The sequence below is a fragment of the Bos indicus x Bos taurus genome, chromosome 15 (genome assembly GCF_003369695.1).
Source record: "Bos indicus x Bos taurus breed Angus x Brahman F1 hybrid chromosome 15, Bos_hybrid_MaternalHap_v2.0, whole genome shotgun sequence".
In the NCBI taxonomy this organism is placed as follows: Eukaryota; Metazoa; Chordata; class Mammalia; order Artiodactyla; family Bovidae; genus Bos; species Bos indicus x Bos taurus.
In genome coordinates this window covers 32,749,302-32,771,069 of record NC_040090.1, presented here as the reverse complement: position 1 = coordinate 32,771,069, position 21,768 = coordinate 32,749,302, and the positions used below count along the sequence as shown (strand labels likewise).

Below are 21,768 nucleotides of genomic sequence, written 5' to 3'. Positions count from 1 at the left end.
ACAGTCATGCCCTGAGAACTGTCTTCTTATACCCCCAGGGGGACAAATCTTTACTGACAGAGTTGGGGCTAGCACTCAGGCCTTTGCCTCAACGGACACGACTGAGCAACTGAACTGAACTGAACTGAAGGCTCTCCCAGGTATCAGAGCTTCCAAGCCTGGAGTCACTGCAGAAAAAGTCACTCCCGCTCATCAAAATCGGCTTAGACTGTGGGAGAGTCCAAGGCCTAAGTGTGTGTTTGGTCGGGGTGGGGCATACTGGTCATAGACTATTCCCTCTGTCCTGGAGCCTATTCCCCACCTCAGTTCCATGAAACAAAGAGATGAGCCTCCAAACAGGTAAGCCTAGCCCAGATTGTTGACAAAAAAAATTTATTTCCCTTTGAAATAAAATGTACAACCCAAAGAGCACAGGGCCTAAGGCAGGAGGGAGGATGGGGGGGAACACCAGAGAGCCCGTTTCGGGGCAGGAATCTGTGCCTCTGAGCCTGCTACCTGGCACCTTTGCCAAAGAGGAAGAGTCTTAAGTCAGCAATTTCAGAAGGGAAGGGAAATACATGTTGTGTCAGGGCTTTTTCTGGAGGTCATCCTTTAGGTATAGACCACCTCCACAGGGAGAAGCAGAATGGCAGAGCCCTCGCAAATCATACAGCCCCCCTCCCCCGCTGCACCCCCGCTTCATCCACACGGACATATGGAGGCAACAGCTAGGGAAGGGCACACACCAAATCAGAGGTGAAGTCAGGACTAGGACACCTGGGCAACCTTATAAAGAGCCTGTGGTCACAGGCCTGAATGCAGAGCAGATGATTAGCACATGAGTCAAGTGAATGACCCCATGGGGAGAAATGGCTGTGGTTTTCTGGTAGCAGCCGCTGCTCAGTGGTCCCTGACCTCAGCGAGAGGTGGCTATGTAAAGGCCAAGAACCGGATGGTGGTTATGAACCTCAGGACTTTTTTTAGCACCAGATGGTGGAGCTCTCCTGCCAGCTCAGCTTCTTGGGGCTTCTCAGGTACAAGTGGTGCTGCTTAAAGGCCTCTGTGCCTACACGTGGAATGGGGGAAAGAAGAACCCAGCAGGGCTGGGTGAAACCTTGTCCTGGGCCCTTCCTCCCTCCTTCCCCTCTCCCCTAGCTTCAGTAGGGCTCAGAGAGGACACAGAGGGTGAGGGGAGGCCAGAGTGGTATCTTGTTCCTAGTTTCTGGGCAGTGGGCCTCCTCCCCAGCAGGAGGAGAGAAGGGTTTAGAACCGTTTTTCCTCAGGCTGGGAGGTAATGAGCAGCTCCTTGTTCCCGAAGTCCCACCACGCTGTCATGTGGAACGCCATGTTTGTCAGGACGACCGTGTACTCCAGGATGGCAAAGATGGTGTATACTGTGACAAGGACACAAGGAACAGGGCCTGATCAGCTTCCTTCTCTACCCTCCAGCGGCCTCTTGCTAGACTACCACCACCGCAGCATCACTACACAGAGTCTGGAACACAATGGCAGGCAGCCCCCAAGACCATTGCCCTATCACACATGACACAGGAAGCATCACAGCCATCCCAGGGCCACTGTGAGCACCTAGGAATCCTCGCCTGGTCTCACCTCCAGCCTCACAATACATGTTGTGCCGAAAGTAGACAGCCAGAGCCGTGAAGAAGGAGACGAAGTTGATGATGAAGAGCCGCTGTTTCCAGTTGTAGGACTTGCGGTCCTAGGGGATGAGGTCTGTGATCATTCTGCAGCTTGTTAGATGTGTATGGACAGTCTCCCCTCTTGGCCCCAACTCCTGGGCTGAGTCTTAACCATCCTTAGTCATGGAAGGGGACACAGGCATGGGCAGCAGAAATGATGGGCATTTCATAGCCCTGCATTTGGGGGTGTAATGAGGCCAATGAGGCAGTGGGTCCCTCCCATTTCAGGGGGACAGAGTAAGTTACCTGGAGTTATCTACCAACCCAACACCTCCAGATACTGTGGGGAGAAGAGAAGTGGAGGGGGGAGGGGTGGTGGGGGTAAGACTGGAATGATTACAGACCACAAACCAGGACTCAGTGCTCTTAACCTGCTGCAGCCTAGGTGCTGCCCCTCCCTCTACTCCCATATGGAGCCTCCATCTCTTCTAGAAATGTTCTCCAGGTCCTCAGATTACCCAAACCACCCCAGTTTCTGACCCATCACCCTCCCCGTCCCCAAGTCCAGCCCTAGCCCCAGTTTGCCACAGAATTCCAGTTTCCACCTCACCGTTACCCACATCCTGAGGACGAGAGTCCTTGACTGTCCTCTGTGCCGCCTGGAGCCCCACTAGGGGTAGACCGTACCTCTTGACTTACTGTGTGCTTCTTGGTCAGCCGCCAGAGGATGCAGGTGAGGAGCATGTGACTGAGGGATGAGGCGATGAACACAATGAAAGCATTTTCATGGATGGCTGGAGGGAGAGAGGAGGGATGGGAGCACGCCCTGCAGGGAGCACCCAAAGCCCCACGTCGGGAGGTCCCGGGCAGGGAGGAGGCAAGGACATCCCTTCCCCGAACCCTTCCCCGCTCCTTCTTCCCTTGTCTGGACACCCACTGAAGTCCTCAGAAGAGGAGACGTAGGTGAGCACTAGCAGCGCGACGTTCTCCACGACATTGAGGCCGAAGTTGAGGCGGCAAAGCGGGCGGTAGCCGGCACAAGGGGAGGTGCAGCTGAGGTAGTGGTTCCAGTAGGCGAAGGCCACCAAGAAGCGGGGCGCCGAGTGCAGACCGATGCAGAAGCGCCACACGTAGCGCTGGGGCACCTCTCCGCCGATGGCCGAGCTCACCGACGGCAGGTAATTGGGCACCTAGAGAGTTGTGACCCATCTGGGCGCTGACCCCCTGATGCCCCGCCCACCTTGAGATCTTTCTCTTCCAATAAACACCTTGACACTCAGAAGGTTCTGCTCCAGTCCCTTCCCTCCAGGAAGTCCTCCTTCAAAGCCTCACAGCTCTCCAGGGAGACCTCCCCTTCCAAGTCCCAGACCCTCCTGTGCCTGGTTCTGACTCCCCAGCCAACCTGGGGTTCATGCGGGTGCAGAGTGGGACAGTCTCCATCTCCCTACAGATGGCTGCGAAAGCTACAGCCAGGTTCAGATGTTCTCTGAGCCTACAGCACAGGACTGTGACTTGGATAAGGAACTGTGGGAGGGTCCATGACCCCAGCATCCCAGATTCAGTCCCAAGGATGGAAACATCTAAGCCTCCTTGGGACAGAGCTGGATTCACTTCCCAACCGAGCCTTTCCTGACTGCTTTCAGTTCACTTGTTCTTCTGGTCAGGGGTAGCAAGGCAATAGAAGGTGCAGGGAGATCCCAAGGGAGCTGGGCCAGAAGAATACCCCCATTCTGATCATGTTGAAGAAAGTGGGTGTTTCTAACCTGGTGTAGTCTAAGAAAATGACCCTGTTCTTATGTATATCTCTCATCCATTTTTCTCAAAGCCTGGAATTCCTCATTTCTTAAGGAAATGGAATGTCATTCTTTGAAGCTGAGGAAGGAGGAGATAATATCACACAACTGCAAGGACTGGTGTGTTGTTTATATGAGAGTGAGAGAATGCAGGGTAGGTAAACAGTAGTTTTGATGGGAACAGGAAGACCTTGAATGGGAGGAGGATCTCTTAGACTCTAGACTCTAGATCTCTTAGACTTTTAGACTCCAATGCCTAAAGAGTCTCTTTGACTCTAATGCCTCAAACTTTAATATGCATACAACTCATCTGAGATTGTGTGAGAATGCAGAAGCTCTGGAATCTGAAAATCTGCATTTCTAAAGGGCTCCATAACTATGGAAGTTACCAGTCTGTTGCCCACACTTTCTGTGGACTCTTTTAGACCTTCAACAAGAGCCAGAGCAGTACCAGAGCCCAGAAACCCAGAGAGGGAATGACCCTGCTGTGATGATAGCAGGACCAGTCTTCAGAGATGGAGTTCTGGAAGATCCCTTCCTGTCTGCCAGTGGGGATGCTGAATGGATCTCAGAGTGGCTGGGAAGGCAGGCAATGATGGAAGCAGCTCACGGGGCCGGGGAGGGCCTGGGGTGGGACCAGCCAGAGCCTTCTCAAGCCTTCACAGAAAAGGAGATGGATTCCCCCAGCACTGTCAGAGGCAGCTGAATGCAGAGCTTTCAGAGAGGGTGATGCTCTCAAGGTACAACTTGAGATACCAAAACTCAAGATCAGTCTCAGATATTCAGTGATGAGGCAGCTTGGAGGCAATGGGTGTGCATCCCAGCTCTGCCTTTCTAAGCTGGGTGACCTTGAGCAAGTCACTTTACCTCTCTGAGCTTTTCCTCACTGGCAAAATAGGGATATCACCTGCCTTGCAGGGTGATGGTGAATACTAAATATAATGTAGGCAAGGCATCTGCAGTGAGTATAAGCAATGGCTTTCAGAAGACAAACTTTCCTGAAAAGCCTGCCAAAAAAGGTGTGATCTATGTGGCTACTGCAGAGAAGGCAATGGCACCCCACTCCAGTACTCTTGCCTGGAAAATCCCATGGGCAGAGGAGCCTGGTAGGCTGCAGTCCATGGGGTCACGAAGAGTAGGACACAACTGAGCGACTTGACTTTCACTTTTCACTTTCATGCATTGGAGAAGGAAATGGCAACCCACTCCAGTGTTCATGCCTGGAGAATCCCAGGGACGGGGGAGCCTGGTTGGCTGCCAACTACAGGGTTACATAGAGTCGGACACGACTGAAGCGACTTAGCAGCAGCAGCATGTGGCTACTGACCATGGGAAGGCTGGCTTCTGAGTGACAGGTGGGAGTCATATCTGGACTGGACACTGCTGAGACCTCCAAGCCTCTTCACTTGACTTTCCTGCTTCTCTGGGTAGGTCCCCTGTGTAGGGTTAGTGGGAGTGTTGTCTTCACTTCCTAGAATATTCATTCTGAAAACACCTGCCCCAACCTCAGCTACTTTAAGGAGAACTGTACCAACATCTAAGGCTTGGCTGGGAGAGCCCAGAGCACTCAAGGACCCAGAGTCCTGACTGATGCTGGGAAATAGGTAAAGGGTAGAGATGATACAGAGTTTGGGGGAATGCCTCAGGAGGATTAGAGAATTAGGGCCCTGTGGCTACTCGTCCCATCCTCGCAAGCTCCTCTCAGGTTAGGGGTGGGCACAGCATTCAAAGAGTAAGAACTGCCTCCCTCATCAACTCACTCAAACTCTCTCTCTCTCTCTCTCTCTCTCATACACACACACACACACACACACACACACACACACACACACACAATCAGGTATAGGTACTCATATTCACCCCTGCCATCCCAAGTATTAACGTTCCCCACTCACCAACTATGCCAGCAACAAGCAACAGAGAAGCTATCAGAGCCCAGGTACACAGTACCCAAATCCCCCTCCCCAAAAAGCCCAGAGCTAAGGGTACTGAGAGACAGGAGCATTCCTTTCCCCAAGAGTAGGAACCCTTTGGCCTGGAGGACATGACTCAGTGGATCTATGGCAGGGCAACAGATCAGAAATTCACATGGTGTAAAGGGAGAGGGTCCAAAAACTTCCTTATCATAGCATGTCATGTTTCACCATTAGAGATTCATTCTTTTGCCCTTGGATAGAAGTCCCCTGACTTTTATGGATGACTTTTCTTTATTTCCTACCACCCATCCTCTTCCCCATCCCTTGCCAACTGGATAAAAACTCCTATTCCTATGACAATGCAGAGTACTAACCACTATATGTTCACAGCTCCCATTCCTATCAGAACTACCTGCTACTCCTCTCTGAACTCCATCCCCTCTACTCTAACCTCATAGTCCCCATCTCAGCTCCGGAACCTCCTGTACCATGAACTAAACCCCTGTACCCTGCTCTTGCCCTGCTGCCCTTAAATCTGTTCTGCACACAGGAGCCAGAATGGTCTTCTAAACCTCAAATCTGATCATGTCCCTTTCTTGCTTAAAATCTTTCCAAAGCTCCCCATTGTCCCCTGGATAAAATCAAAAGTTGTCAACCTGGCACTCATGAAAATCCTTCTTCACCCCCACAGCAACAATTCCCACCCACATCACCCCCACTGGACCCTCACTCCCCTCCCCCCACCCGGACCCTCACTCCCCTTCCCCCACCCCAACCCTCACTCCAGGAAGGAAGTCTCTGATTTCGGAGCTGGGTGAAGAGCTTCTTCTGAACCCACCATCTCTGTGCTCCTTTTATCACAAAAGGAATCTCATTTCACAGTGCTGGGAACATCTGTGCCTAAGTCTGTCTCTTGCAGGAATAAGATGCTAAGGGCAAGTCCATGTTCAACTCCATGCCTCTGATACAGAACCTGCGTCCCCCTGGGCCCTCAGGAAAGCCTTGGTGGACTGCTCTTAGAAGCAGGGGCTCCTTTTAGGTTTCCAGCTGGCAGAGCTCTGAGGATACAGGTTGTGGGGCCTGAGACTGCCAGAAGAGAAACCAAGCTAGAAGAACACAAGGTAGGGCTGGGGTCTTCTCAGGTCAGACCTCTTGTTAGGGCTAAAGCCACTCGTTACTTCTCCTCACTCCTGGCCTCATCTTAGCCCATAGTCCTGGCTTCCTTTCCAGTCTGGTCTTTCTTCAGCCCTCTTCTCCCTCTCGAGATCTCTCCTGCCTATTCCTTCTCTCTTCCTTTCCCCCTCCTCCCCTTCTGCCACCTTGCACCCTCTACAATCCTCTTCTAGTCTTGGAGGACTGTGACTCTACTTTCCCTGGCTCTGTCTCCTCAAAACACACCCCCTGACTTCCCCCGCCACAACCATCCTTTTATCCCCCTCCCCTCTCACCCTCTGCCTTCTCTCTGACTCTGACATTCTACCGTTATTGCCATCTCTTGAACTGGCCCTGACCCAGGCGCTGGGGAGCCTGGCACTCACCCCACAGTCAGTGGCCACTGTGTACTCAAAGTGGAACACCAGAGACCAGATGATGCAGAAGAAGAAGCCGAACACAGGGAAAGTGATGACCCATGAGACCATGGCTTTGAAGCGGAGCTGGAACACGGTCCCATCGGGGTCCAAGGGCTGGGAGGCCGCAGAGAACATCCTGTAGGGAGTGGTGCTCAGGCAGGGCAAGGGACACAACCTGGGGCCTGGTGGGGATACCTGGGCCTGGGAAAGTGGGGCATTTTCTAGAGCTAGCTCCTCAGAGGACAGGGAAGAGGCAGAGTAGAAAGAGTAGGAAGGGCATAAAGGAAAAAGAAAATGCGGAAGAGGAGGTACAAGGTGGAAGGGCCAGGACAGCAGAGAGAGGCACGGTCAGCTCATAGGAGTCCCCTTGGCACATTGCTCTTGTAGGTTCACCTCTGGAAGAGTCTGGAGAATCGAGGTTCCCAGTGGCCTGGACATGGGAGTTCTAATGGCCTGCCTCATTCCCATGACCCTCATAACCACTCAGGAAAAGGGTCAGAGGATGGAAGGGTTATTAGTCCCATATCACAGAAGGGAAGACCAAGGCCCAGAACTATGCAAGGATTAAACATTAGGACTAAGGCCTCTTGCCACCTGACAGCTTAAGTCTCCAAGCCAAGGCCTTCTTCAGGCCAAGTAACCCAGACAAAGGACCCTTGGCTCAGAGTGGCCCAAGCTCTCCTACTGACCCTGTCTGACCACATTCCTGCTCTTCACCCAAGTTCAACTAGGAACAATGGGAGGGCCCAGAACCTATTCAATGGGACCACAGGCTATCAGCCATCCCACCCCCAGGCTCAGAATGATCTAAGCCTCAGGCCAGCAGTACCCTGACCCCCAAGATACAAGGGTCTCTCCGGTGGCCCAGAGTTCTATCTTCTTCCTCTCTGAGAAGACCATGTCACCCAATTCCAGGTTTTCAGGAATCTGGGGGTCATGGGATTCTTCTCTGCTCAGCTTGAGCCTGCCATGCTGGGCCAGACCCAGGAAACAGAGACCTAGACGGAGGGGGTGGGTTTTTTCTGCTCCCTTCTTCCCCTGGACAGAGAATGCCCTCCCCAACTCCCCTTGACCACATGACCCTTCAAGCTGGGCTTCCTTCTGGGGGGCAGATGGAGATGGCTTTGGATTAAAAGGCCTAGAACCAAATCTCCCCATGGGAATCAGACCTCCCTCCATTAAGGGAACCCCAGTCCACACTAGTCCAGCTCAGTTTCGGGGAATTGGGGTGGGGGTAGGTGCACAAAGCAACACTCACACTGGGTGCTGAAGGATCCGGGGCTTGGGTTGAGGGCTCTAGCCAGACTGAGACTGCTCTAAGACTTCAGGGTCCCACCCCCAGTTCCCTAGGGCCTGCCTCCCGCCCACAGTGCCCAGATCTCCACGCCTGCTGAGGCACACAGCCTTCCCAGGACCAACAAGGCCGTGTCATAAATCCCAGAACACTCTGCAAAGGTAAGAAGTGATAGCGGCCAAGGTCAGCCCACAGCAGATCCCTTTGCCAGAGATGGGGGTGGGGACTTTTCTGAGGGTTGGGTCCAGGGATGTAAGCAGGTTTCTGGGAAGGGAAAGGGAGAAAGCAGAATAGGATTTAGCCCCTTTGTGTTTGAGCAGAACTGAATATGTCTGCTGGGCCCATCAGAGAGCTAGCTAATCTTAAACAATAGATTCAGGGTCCAAAAGAGATCTGGAGGGGGCTGAACATGCGGTATCAGTGTCCAGCCTGCACCTGTGCAGAAACACCTCGTGGCAGCACAGGCTGCGTTCACAGAGGTCTAACAGCCAGTAACAGGAATAGAACAGTCCTGTTTTGGGCTGAACTGCCCAGGCCATAGGAAGTGCTATGCTCAGATCAGGGCCTTGAAGACAGTAGTGATTAACTGGGCCAAGCCCAGGGGCATATGTCTTATAAGGATTGCCTGACGGACTTGGAACCATGCTACCTAAGAAGAGAAAACTCAAGGGCCCCTGCATTACTGCCTTCCCATCTCTGCAGGGCTGTCTGGAAGCCAGGTGGAAAAAGCAGCTCCAAGGGTCTTAAAGCAGAGCCAGAGCTAGGACAGATACCCACCAGAAAGAGAGGGTGTGCTCACTATAAGAAAGAGCTTGCTAATTGTTAGTTACCAAGTCTCCTTGGAATCGACTGCCTGGAAAGGAGAGAAGCCCCCCACCCCCCATCACTGGGGACATGCAAGCAGAGGCAAAATCATCTAATTACAGACTAAAGATACTTCTTTAGTATCTGGGTGAGAAATCCAGATCATATATGAAAATCTCCACGTGGATCCATCACAGTACTCCCAAGGAGTAGGGACAAAATACCCCTGGGGTCCCTAGGCCTAGTCCTGCCCAAGAGAGGCCAAGTACCCTTCCAGCAGCTACCTATGCCTTAGCTCCCCAAGGAGTATGCTGAGAATGGGTTATAAGTATGCTGAGGTTATTGATCCCATTATCCCTTGGAGCCTGCCACAAGGGCCAGAGCAAACACCCTATTCCGTCTAACTCCATATGCCATACAAATATTATAATTTTCTGTATGGACTATGACTACATTATATCATGCCTTCCTTTTCCCAGGACAATGGGCTGCTGTGTGTTGGGGTGGAAGGCGGGTGTCCTATCCATTTATTCAACAAATACTTTTTGATTCAGACACAATGCCCACCTTCAAGGAGCTCCCAGCCTAGTAGGAAAGAGAGACACACATGCAGTGTGACAGAACTGTATGAGAGAACACCAGTTCTACGAGCACTCAGAGGAAGGAGTGATTAAGCTTGCCCCATGGAGGCTAGAGAAGCCTATCGGAAAGAAAAGACACCTGAGAAGGGTTTTGCAAGATGAAGAGGAGTTGGCCAGGGTAAAAGAATACTGGATGCATTATCTAAAGTGAGAACCAGGTCAGGAGAGGCTGTTGGATGAATCCTTTCTGATCATCCGCTTCAGATCAACTGGTCATCCCTTTTTCTTCCAGTCCTGTTCTTTCTGATGGCTCCTAGTTCTAAGTCTCACCATACTGGCTGCAACTCAAGGCCCATATCCACCCACTGACAAATCAAGAAGAAGGATATTCTTGATTTCCTTTATTTGTATATAATAAATAAATAAAGTGGGCCCCCACACCTGCCAGTCAGATCCCAGTCGTGGTTGTACCCCATATTCTCGAGCAGATGCTCTTTATACGAAGGTGGGAAGCTCAGCTATTTGGGGGCCTTCTGAGCTCTCTGTGAGGCTGGTCCAAGGGTTCATGTAGTCTTTCCCACTTAGAGACTCTTGGCTAACTTTCTCTCCTGCCCTGTCTTCCAACTTGACAGTCTCCTTTTCCTCTTCCTCCTTCTGCTCCTCACGCTTCATATTTCCCAAACCATCTGCCCATCTCCTCTACCTGGAGTTCTACACTAACCCTGAGAAGGAGGAGAACAGGAATTCTCAACCCTGTTTTAGACATGGGGAAAGTGAGGCTGTCCCTGAGTCTCAAGTAACACAGAGTCAGCGGATGAACTAGGAAGATAATAAAGGTTCGCAGAGGTCTTACCCCATTTATTCCAATAATCTACAGAGAAAGAACTCACAACTTTCTTTCTAGCCCAACATCCCATATCCCTATCCAAGAGGGTGTATGGACACCTAGGGAACCTCAGAGGTCATGGGACCTACCCCAGAAAACACATGTACATACATATAATCAGGTCCCCAGTCAGACAGGCACAGATAGTCTCTCTCACACACAGACCCCAATCAAAGCCATTATAGTCATGTCCCTCACAGTTAACACACACACTTACATAATCACATTCCCATGGAGACAAGCACAGCCCACAACAGAGCCACACTAAGAAGCCCCAAGTGCCCTCTAGCCCAGTCTTATTCTCTACCCTCCAGAAAACCCTGGGGCTGCTGAATCTGCCCCTCTGTGAAGTAAGGATTGGGTTCTGGGTTCTGGAGCTACCCAACTTTAGGGACCCTGTCCCCCAGTGACCTCCATGAAAGGTGGAGGGAGACTAGTCCTTGGGACTTCCATTTGCAGGCACCCCCAGCAGCCCAGTAATGTGTGATGGCTAATTCTTTTGTTTACAAGAGATTCAGGATTCAAAACAGATCTGATTAGGCCTGAATACAAGGTATCAATGCCTCCCCCCCAACAAACCCTACCCCACAGTGTGTGGCCGTAGTCTCCTTGAAGTGGAAGAGCAGGGACCAGAGGATGCAGAAGAGGAAGGCGACAAGTGGACAGCAGACCGTGACCAGGGCCACCAGGGTGAAGCGGAGCCGGACCAGGGTCCCATCCCGGTCCAGCGGCAGTGGAACCTGGTACATCTTGTCAGACCTGGGGATGGAGTGGTGTGCTGTCAGGGCCCAAGGTAGTGAGGCTGGTACTCAGTGGGGAAGCCAGCCCTTGTGCTCAGTCCTCAGTTTAGCTGTGGGGTGGGGGGAATCTGAGAAGGAAGCCACCGAGCCCCTAAGCTTGGACAGCTACTGCCCAGGACAAGGAAGATGGACTCAGACTCCCATGAGAACATTCACCCTCCATTTCAGAGGAAAGAATGAACCCACTCTATGCTAAGATGAAGCTTGAGTAAGTCAGGAAAACTTCTCATCCCTATGCCTGGCTTGACAGGAGCTGGTTGAACTAGTCTCTCTTGTTTCAGGAACAATCCTAAAACCTCCCAGTGGTCAGAATGGCCCATCTCCTCCCCCAGACCTTGGAGCCTCCATGTTTCAGGGCCTCCCATCGGCTCTCTCAGCTTCATCCATCGGCTCAGGACCCTTCTGCACCTTCAGTCCCTTCCCAGGCTCTGTGTGCTCTGTGTGCTTGCACCGCAGTCCACAGTGGCAAGGACTCCATGGAAGCCAGCAGAATGCCAACCCCCTGCCTGTCCCCACCCGCTGCCTCACGTGTTTTGAGACTGAAAGGCTTTGCAGCATCAGGCCTGGTGCTAGCCTAGGCTTGCTGTTTGCTGAAGAGAGCTGCCTGGTCAGCTTCTGGAGGCTTCCCAGTCCCCAGGGGCCTGTCCACTCTCCTCCAGGAGCTAGGTAAGGTCTGAGATTTGCCCCCCTCCAATGAGATGAGGATATCTAGGGTCAGGCCTTATACTACCAGCCAAGTATACACCAGCAATCCTAGTCCAGCCCCAACCCCAGGGCACTGAAGAGGACACTGAGGCCAAGAGACTGGCAGGACTCAGGGACTGGACTGGCTTGGGGTCACACAGCAAATAGAAGGAAGAGCCAGCAGTAAGGAGACATGGCACTCAACATCACACACTGCACTCTGGCCTTCCTTGACCCCCTCCTCCCTGGGCCAGAGCTCTGGGCAGAAGGGTCAGGTTAGGAGGGGAAAGAGAAGGGGAAACTGTCCCTAGGAGGAAAAAAGCTAAAAAAACAAATCCTATATAGATGAGTTAGCCCTGTTCCCATTTTAAAGACGGAGAAACCAAGACACAGAGAGAGGAAGGTCCTTTCTCAAAAGGACATGCTGAACCTGAGGGAAAGCCGTCCTCAGAACTTAGGCATCCTGTTGCCAAACTATGGCTGACTCAGATACACAAAGAGCCCGCAAAGAGCCCGCCCTTCTGGACTCCAGGGCCTGGCCTGGAGACCAAGCCCCAGCTCTGCCTGGCCCCGCCCTCAGGAAGAACTCTGACCTCCTGGAGGCCAGCCTCCTCCTGGAATCTGGAAAATGCCAGGTGGATATACCTCTCATCCATCTTCCTCCACCCACCCCTCTGCCAGGCTCTGTCAGGCAGCCTGCCGCAACTGCTCAAGCTCCAGTACTTCCGGGGGGCTAGACGCTTCCCAGAGAGTGGTGGAAGTGGCTCTGGTGGCCCTCCCAAATTAAGCACATTCTGACATTGTTCGGATCATCCCCAAAGACCTTCCCCACCCAGCTCAAATCCAAATTCTGTGGTTGTAATGGTACTAGTGCCCCTTTCCAACATCCCTTCCTGAAGCCAGCTGCTCTGGATCACTCAGGAATCACTGGGACCCCCAAACTGAAGAGCAGATCCTCAGGGAATGAATAGGCAGTGCCTAAGACAGGGGATGATAAGGTTTCAGGAATAGTCTGTTCCATTTCTTGGAGGTATACCTAACTTCCCTTTTAGCTGTGTGACCTTGGGCAAGTCACCTAATCACTCTGGGCCTGTTTTCACAGTTATACAACATGGGATTGTGTGATCTGGATTACTAATAAGTCCATACCAACTGGGTCATTCTACTCTCCCAGGCCTCAGGACAGAGAGCTCCCTATCTGAAGGGCAGCTGTTCAGCCCCAGTCAACTCTAACTTCTTTCTACACAGGTACCACTCCATTGAAAACTGCTTTCTCAGGAGTATCCCTAGTTTATTTCCAGAGATCCTCAAACATCTTTTCAGGCTCCAGTCCAAAATCCACACTTGTTGGATGAGTACTAGGCACCCTGTTCAGAACTAGATATACATTGTTTCTTTCAATCCTCACAATACAACTCTATGAGGTAGGCACTATAGCCTGTATATTTCCATTTTACAGAAGAGGAAAGTGAGGCTCAAGGAGGTTAACACTCGCTCAAGGTCATAGGCTAATGACTGGCAGAGCTGGGATTTGAAACTCATCTCTGGGGTTGCAAAGCACCCCCGCACCTCCCTCCTGGTATAATCTGGACCAGGAGTCGCTGCGGAGTGAAGCGGGGAGAGCTCACTCCGGCACATCGGGCACGTGTCGGGGAGCAGAGGGAAAAGGGGTCAGCTCAGCCAGCGAGGAGAGGAGAGCAGCGGTTCCTGGGCAGGTCGCGGGACCCCCACAGCCTGGGGCCCGGCCCTGCGGAGGCCAGACCGCGTGACGGAGCTCCTCCAAGTGGGGCTGCAGGCAGCCCCGAATACCCATCCCCATACTCACCCAGGCTGCGGCGGCGAAGAGGCCGCGCCGGCGCAGGCCGGGAGCCGGGAGCACCGGGGGGAAACCCAGGCCCGGCCCGGGGGGCGAGCGGCAGGGGGCGGGGCGGAGCGGGAACGGCGGGGGCGGGGCCGGCGCGCTCGAGGCGGAACTTGGCAAGGAAACTGAGCCCAATTGCTCTGCTGGCCCCTCCCTGCTTCTGCGGCCCAGGACCCAGAGCTGTCCCCCTTAATCTGGCGTCCCCTCATGCCATGCCGATCCAGCCCTGGTCTGCCCCACTAATTCCGGCTGCGTGGGGGGCAGCCGGAAGAGCCCCGGACAACTGGGTTTGCCACGCTGGATAAGCCACCTTGTCACCTTACCTCTCAGCAGCGTTCCATCACCTGTTGAAAGAACATACAGTTAATTCAGGAAGGCCCCGAATTCTCTCATTTCCTGACCCCGGTGTCTATCCACCCCCACCCCAATCTAGACGAATTATCCAGCTATCCAGCTTCGTCCTTTTAAAACACTAAACCAGTTTGGCCCCAGCCTCGGTGCCCCTCCCCTAAACTTTACTCCCCAGAACCCAGTCGGGGCATTTCAGCAAAGGGAAGAGCACATAATAAGGAGTGAGATCCCGTGGGGCCCACCCCCGAAACTCTGGGCCAGAGCTATTCCTGCCCTTGATCAGGAGAGGGCGCCTGGTCACATCTGTCATAAGACAAGAGAGCTGATCTCCTTCCTTCGCCCAGTCCCGGGTCTCTCTTCACCGTCAGGGCTGATCCCCAGAAACCAGCCTCCACGCGGGCTTCCTTCCCCATCCTGACGGATCCCTGAAGGGGACTTGTGGCTACCTTTATAAAGACCGTTCTACCTCAATAGGGAAAAAGGATGAAGAGGCCAGTAATCCCTCCTCTAGTTAAAATGTGGGGTTGTCTGAGCACATGCAGCAGGTGCAGGATGCCTGAGGTAGACACTGTTTCCATCACATCGTTCCCATTTAAATCCACACATTTTGAGCACCTCGTGTGTCCCAGGCACTCTTCTACATTTTATGTGTTATCCCATTTAATCCTCATAAAAGCCCTATGTGGTAGATACTATTAATATCTCCATTTCACCAATGGAAAACAGAAGCCAAGTTACCTAATCACACAGCTAGCAAGTGTCAGAACCAGGATTGGGTCTAGCACCTAAGGGCATTCCCTTAATCACTATACACTGTTAATTCCACAAGGTAGCTATCATCATCACTTTGTAGAAGGGGAAACAGAGGCCCAGGTTTGATTAACTTGCCAGAGCCCTTTTGCGTGCATTCACTCTTGTTCATTTACTCAGCCTAGGCCCTCTCTGTGGCAGGCCCTGAGCTGAGCAATGGTGGGGGACCCAGAGGTATCCTGCTTACTACTGGGGGCTTCAAATCTACAAGGAAGGTGTCTTATTAAAAACTACTTTTCTTGACTTGAATTCTCCCCCACACTGTCCTTTAAGGTCCCAGGGCAAGTGAGCAATTAGTAAAACTTTAGTGAAAGAACCACTCCTATTTAGTTTTGAAAACAATTTAGGTTTTCTTCCTTAGGGCTTCCTGTCATCCTCTTTGTCTAGCTCCAACCCACACGTGCCTGCTCCTGGCCCTTGCTTCCTATCTTAACCCCTTATCTGTTCCTTTGACTCTAAGTTCTATTCCCTGGGGCTGGGTCCTTTCTCCCTGCCTCTAGACTACCTCTAATGCCTGAAACTTGAGGCACTCTAACTGGCAATTAATTATCTGGTGATTTGGACGATTCCCCATCATACAGTCTGGAGTCTCAGTTTCCTCATCTCTAAAATGGTTTTAGGAATATCCACATTATAGGGTTGTAAGAATTAGATAACATACATGCCAGGTATGTGGAAGGTACTTAATATACCACGTTAACTACAGCTAGATGTGTCAGCTACAGCAGGAACTTGTCCTGATTGAGCCTTTTCTGAATTGTCTGACCTCAGCAGTCACTGATCCTCTCTGAATCTGTTTCCTCCACTGTCAGTTTCAAAGACTGACTCCTACTTGATTTATATGCGGAAAAGTGGAAGAAAAAGATAAGTTCTTACTATGTGCCAGGGATTTCATATGCATTCTCTTAGTCGATATTCTTAATAATCTGGTGAGCTAAGTTTGATGAAAGCCATTTTACAGAGAAAGAAGTTGAACAAGCATCTAAGCTTCTAGTCTCACCCTTATTCAGGAGGCACTCGATGTTTGCTGAACTGGCGTTTATCCATTGTCCAAATAGCTGCTGCTTTTGTTGAAGCTTTCCAGTGTCTCCTGACCTCCCAGTTGGTTTGCCTGGTACCTAGACATACCCCAAGGAGACCTGTGCCTGAAACACCACCACCATCTTTAAGACCTTAGCCATGATCACCGCTCCAATCCCCTTTGCACATATGCATACCAGATAGTCCAAGCTGTCTGAGAATTTGTTTTCAGGGTTGTTCCAGAAGCATGGGGTGGTGCAGAGGTGGAGTGGGCGGTGGAGCAGAACAGGGGAAGTGAATGTGGGATGTAGTTGTCAAGGAATGCTCCCTGTAGGAGATCTCCTTCTCTACCCTCCTACCTCTCCATCATCTTCCCCTTTACAGTCACATTGGCTCTTTTAATGACACAGAACTGATCACATCTGGCCCCTGCAGCAAATTAGTAAATCCTCATTGCTTTGGGGGCTTCCCAGGTGGTGCTGGTAGTATAGAACCTGCCTACCAAAGCAGGAGACATAAGAGATGCAAGTTCAATCCCTGGGTCTGGAAGATCCCCTGGAGGAGGGCATGGCAACCCACTCCAGTATTCTTTCCCGGAGAATCCCATGGACAGAGAAGCCTGGTGGGCTATAGTCTATAGGGTCACAAAGAGTTGGACACACTGAAGTGACTTAGCAAGCACATACACATGCCCTTTAGGATCTAGGGCAAACTCCTTAGTGCAGTATTGAACATCTTTCACAATCTGGTCATCCTCTGTTCCAGCAACCACATATTTTAACTATACTCACCTCTTACATGGAACTCTGCTTAACTTTCTCCTTATCTCTCCCTATCCCCATGATCTGCCCACTCCACAGGCAGTCTCTCATGGCTTTCCATTGCACCTTTTTTAGGGCTCTGACCACAATTAAGCAAAATAACTTGCTGCCTATTCCCTCCATCTTCCTGCCTATTCCCTCCATATTCCTTCCTCCATCATCAAATGAGCAATAGTTCAGAACTCATTTAAGGACAGAACCTCCACCTATTTCATTTATTTCTGAATCCCTCAGCTCAGTTTGGGACAGGCATACAGTAGGAGCCCAGAAAACGTTTGCTGGATTGATGTAATTGAATTGGATTTTGAAGGATGGGTAGAATTTAGATATATCAAGAAGAGATTTAGGAACTGCAAGAAAGGCAGCTGAAGAATGACTGCTGGTGATAGAGGGTGGAGGCAGAGGGAGCATGGCTTGGAGATAAGTGAAGTGGCAGAGACAGAGGCAGTGTGAAAGCATCTGGCCACATCAGGCCAAACTCTGCCCTGCCTCCTAGGCAGCCTCAGGAAAGTCTTCCTGGGTTGAAGAGGAGTGTTCTTTGTTCTTAGAAATTTTTTCAGGGCAGAGACATCTTTCTTGGATGGCTTTAAACTACTCACCCTATGCTGACCCATCTTTGCTCTAGCTCCACTCTGCCTCAGAGAGCAATTACATCTTCATTGTTCTGCAGAACATTTTTTGGCTCCTATCACTTCTAAGATGAAGTCCCAGTTTGCACCCGTGGATACACTGGGCTCTTTTCCGGTCCTACATCTCTGTCCTCCCTGTTCATCTGGCCTGGAATTCACCTTTTCCTTGTCTCAGCAAAGTCTACCCTTCCTAAAAAGGTATTGATTAGCATCATACCTTAGTAAGTTAGAAATGCATGTGGTAACTTCTAAGGCTATTACTAAAATAATAGAAAAATAATTTAATTTCCAAACCAATGCAGGAAGAAAAATGAAATAATCCAAGACTGCAAGAAAGGAGATTTAAATAGCCAATAAGCACATGAAATGATGGTCAATATCATTAGTCATTAGGGAAATGTATTAAGAAAACCCCACAGTGAGATGCCATTTCACACCCTCTAGCATTGCTATAATTAAAAAAAAAAAGAAGGAAGAAAAAAGAAAATTACAAGTATTGGCAAAGATGTGGAGAGATTAAAACCCTCATACATCACTGGCAGGAATGTAAAATGGTACAGCCACTTGGAAAATAGTTCAGCAGCTCCTTAAGTTAAACATAGAGTTACTATATGACCCTATAGCAAATTTACTCCTAGGTATAAACATAAGAGAATTAAAAACACATGTCCACAAGAAACTTGTCCAAGAATGTCCATAGCAGTATTATTTATAGTGGAATAATCATTATTTATGGTGGAAACAACTCATGAATGCATAAACAAAATATGGTTTATTCATAAAATGGAATATTATCCTACTTATAAAAAGGAATGAAGTACTGGTGCATGCTACAACTTGGATGAACCTTGAAAACATTATGCTAAGTGAAAAGAAGTCAGACACAAAGGCCATGTATTTTATGATTCCATTTACATGAAATGTCCAGAATAGGTAAATCCATTGAGACAGAAAGTAGATTAGTAAATTGCCAGAAGCTGGGAGGAAAGGGAGCTGGGACATTATTGCTAATGGGTCTGGGGTTTCTTTTTGGGATTATTAAGATGTTTTGGAATTATATAGTGGTGGTGGTTTCACAACCTTGCAAATATAATAAAAACCTCTGAATTGTACACTTCAAATGGGTGAATGCTATATTATGAAAATTATATCTCAATTTTAAAAATCTGGCAAAGAGCTGGGCCTCAGTAAATGGCAGTTATTCTTACCAAAGAAACAGAATTTTTTAAAGTATATTTTAAAAAGAAGAGAAACAGAAACAGAACATCTGGAGGAAAGAGAAAGTCTAAAATGTTAGATAAAATCATAAATATACCAGTAAATTTATTAAACGCAATTGATTAAATGCTCTAGTTAAAAGTCAAAGATATTCACAAAAGATTTATATATTGATAAATCTAGTTATATGCCATTTATAAACATCACCCTTCCTTATCAAGTTATAGGAAAAGAAAAAGGAAATCAGTATTTACTGTATGCTTACTATGTGCCACACAGGGGCCAAATCTTTTGCAAATTCTATGATCATATTGATATTGTGCCCACTTTATAGACAAGGAAACCGGGGTATAGGATAATTAAATAATTTGTATAAGATCTAAAAAGTGGCAGATCTAGGATCTGAACTTACATCTGTTTGAATCTAACTCCACTGCTCTTTCCAATGTACCGTATAAGAAATGGAGAATCATCTCACTGGAAGAAAGTCTCTTGCTCTTTTATGATTCTTTAGTCCTTAGTGGTCTGTCTTCTCCCTGGATTGCTGCATAGAGTGAGTTCTCAGGACGTGTGTAAGAGAGACTGGGAGCTCCTAGGATAGAATGGATTTTACTTAGCTTTGTCTCTCTTGGTTAGTGCAGTGTTGAGCAAGGGACATCTCTGAGCTCCTGATACTCAGGACAAAACCTGGCTCAGCAAACTTTGGTGAACATGCACCAAACTCCTTGGCTTTACAGGGGAAGAAGGAAGGTGATAACAATCAAAAGGGGTGTTATCAGAATTAGGCAGAGTAAGAGTATGTGGACCCAGGAAGCCTTGGCCCACAAAGAAGTCCTTCCTGGGGCAGAAGTCCCTGGGAATGATGAGCCTGTGGGCCACATGCCTACCAGAGTATGTAACAAGAGGTTCTTCTACTTAGAAATCACCATGGTGATAGGAAATTCCTTCTGGAGCACTTCTTGTCCAATGTCTCCTCCTCCAGTCTTCCAGTAAGTATACACTACTTAAGAGGCTCAGCTCCTACACACCTGCTAATACTCTGGACTGAAATACTCACTCATATAAGGCACATTTCTGAGCTTCTTGTCTGTGTCTGAGTCCATGTCTTAGAATGGGAGTTTCTTAACCTTTTTAAAGAATACAAATAATACCTACTATTTATTGAGGGTACCAGTGTACCTGGTACCATATGCCTTATTTCATTTAATTCTCACAACTCTGTAAGGCAAGTACTGATATTATCCCCATTTTACAGACAAGAAAACTGAGGTTCAGAAGAGTTAAGAAATTTCCCCAAGTTCATACAGCTAATACATGGTTGGGCTCAGATTTAAAGGCAGGGTTCTCTGACTCAAAAATCCCATACTTTTACTTAAGAAAGTAATTCACTCATTTCTGCATCAAACATTTAATGTGCACCTGGCCTCAGGGTGATCAAAATAAGTAAGTAAAGAAAAGGCTTAAACAGAGTTGGGTTTGAGGATTGGAAAGTGAGAAATCAAAGATTCAGGAGGGCAGTGAGGAAGTTGCTGTAACCCTCCAGGGAGACTTAATGACTTTCTGATGCTGAGCACAGGAAAGGGAGGGTGGAGGGAAAGGAGTAATACTTTGATGGAGGAGTTAGGGGAAGGTGTCTGGAGTCAGAAATTTAGCTTTACTATTTGATCATCCATATATTTACTTTTTTCTTCCTTCAAGCATCTACTGAACAACTACAATGTACTAGGTTTCTCCCACCCATTATCTTATCTTCACAACTACTCCACTTTTTAAGTATCTCTAATCCCTTGCCACCACTGAAAACCCACAATTTAGCTTTATCCATGTTTTGGCTCATTTCAATCTTGTATTAATGTCCCAGGAGGAGGGGGCGGTGGAGTGGTTATCCTAATAGGTTCTGCTTTCTGAGCACAGTACCTGCTATTTTGTGTGGAACCCTTAGTCACTTCGGGCTTCCCTTGTGGCTCAGCTGGTAGAGTCCGCCTGCAATGCGGGAGACCTGGGTTCGATCCCTGGGTTGGGAAAATCCCTTGGAGAGGGGAAAGGCTACCCACTCCAACATTCTGGCCTGGAGAATTCTATGGATTGTATAGTCCATGGGGTCGCAAAGAGTCAGACTGAGCAACTTTCACTTTCACTTTCCACTTAGTCACTAGATCTAGTTTCTAGAACATGTTCAACTCACCCCTTTGAGATAATCTGTCTCCTGCTCCCCCAGGCTACACCCTGGGGGAAAAGGAAAAGTGAACCCGCTCAGTCGTGTCCGACTCTTTGCGAACCCGTGGACTGTAGCCCTCCAGGCTCCTCTATCCATGGGATTCTCCAGGCAAGAATACTGGAGTGGGTTGCCATTTCCTTCTCCAGGGGATCTTCCCAACCCAGGGATCAAACCCCTGGATCAAACCCTAGTCTCCCGCATGGCAGGCCGATGCTTTATCCTCTGAGCCACCAGGGAATACAAGGCAAAGGAACACCAATTTGAAAAAGAAGCTCTAACCTCCAAGAGCCCCGCCCTGAAGATAAGACAGTAAGTAACAGAATACAAAGAAACAAAGCTGTAACAGAGGCCTGCCCAAGCATCACCCCAACTCGCTGGAAAGGCTGATCCACAAAGGTATCCCAGGGGAGGCGGGATCATTTCAATTAGAACTTTAGGAACCCCTAAAGTGCAGGTGGGAAAAAAGTCCCAAGAATTGTAATTTGTACCAAACCCTAAGCTGAGCCACTCCCTTAGGGCATCACTAACATTCCCAATGTCTATGCTATGGATTCAGAGAGGGAGAGGTTAAGTTGGGCTGGCATGTATCAGGAGACAAGAAGGCCAGGTTTGGGGGCCTTGGAGCAGCTGCAGGCGAGCTACGCAGATAGACCTAGGCGGGCTCTCCAGCTCCGCACGTGGTCTGGGCAGGAAATGAGAGCCGAACGACAGGAGAACTTTCCCATGACCACCCGCGGACTGAGGCAAAGGAAGGGTAGAAGAGTTACCATGCCATCCTGGAGCTTCACTCTGATTGGCCCGAGTCTCAGCAGTCTCGGTGTCTCCGCTCCAGAGAAGGGCGGAGCCTCGGCATAGCGTCATCACCCTTATCCCACCCCCCGCCCGATGTAGC

General features: G+C 49.6%; 1 protein-coding gene across 9 annotated transcripts; it reads right to left on the bottom strand.

Moving 5' to 3' along the window:
• Positions 1–353: 353 nt before the first annotated feature.
• On the bottom strand, positions 354–21,733 carry PGAP2 (post-GPI attachment to proteins 2). 9 transcript variants are annotated; one of them, XM_027563055.1, is made up of 8 exons: positions 21,644–21,733; positions 14,133–14,153; positions 11,049–11,223; positions 6,867–7,035; positions 2,557–2,809; positions 2,307–2,413; positions 1,591–1,699; positions 354–1,373 (listed from the first exon to the last, which is right to left on the bottom strand). In XM_027563055.1, exons 3-8 carry the CDS (start codon positions 11,180–11,182, stop codon positions 1,243–1,245), a joined length of 903 nt encoding a protein of 300 aa, XP_027418856.1. In that variant the 5' UTR covers positions 11,183–11,223; positions 14,133–14,153; positions 21,644–21,733; the 3' UTR covers positions 354–1,242. The 9 variants fall into 9 exon arrangements, with proteins under 9 accessions (XP_027418856.1, XP_027418857.1, XP_027418862.1 ...); XM_027563056.1 differs by having other exon boundaries at positions 2,319–2,413; XM_027563061.1 differs by lacking the exon at positions 6,867–7,035 and having other exon boundaries at positions 21,644–21,714.
• Positions 21,734–21,768: the final 35 nt, after the last annotated feature.

Excerpts from the sequence above, each read along its gene's own strand:
- PGAP2 (XM_027563064.1), bottom strand. The coding sequence starts at position 11,213 with ATGTACCAGGTTCCACTGCCGCTGGACCGGGATGGGACCCTGGTCCGG. Across the intron at positions 2,810-6,866 it reads CAGTGGCCACTGACTGTGGG|GTGCCCAATTACCTGCCGTC; the intron begins GTGAGTGCCAGG and ends ACAACTCTCTAG. Across the intron at positions 1,374-1,590 it reads CATGTATTGTGAGGCTGGAG|TATACACCATCTTTGCCATC; the intron begins GTGAGACCAGGC and ends TCCTTGTCACAG.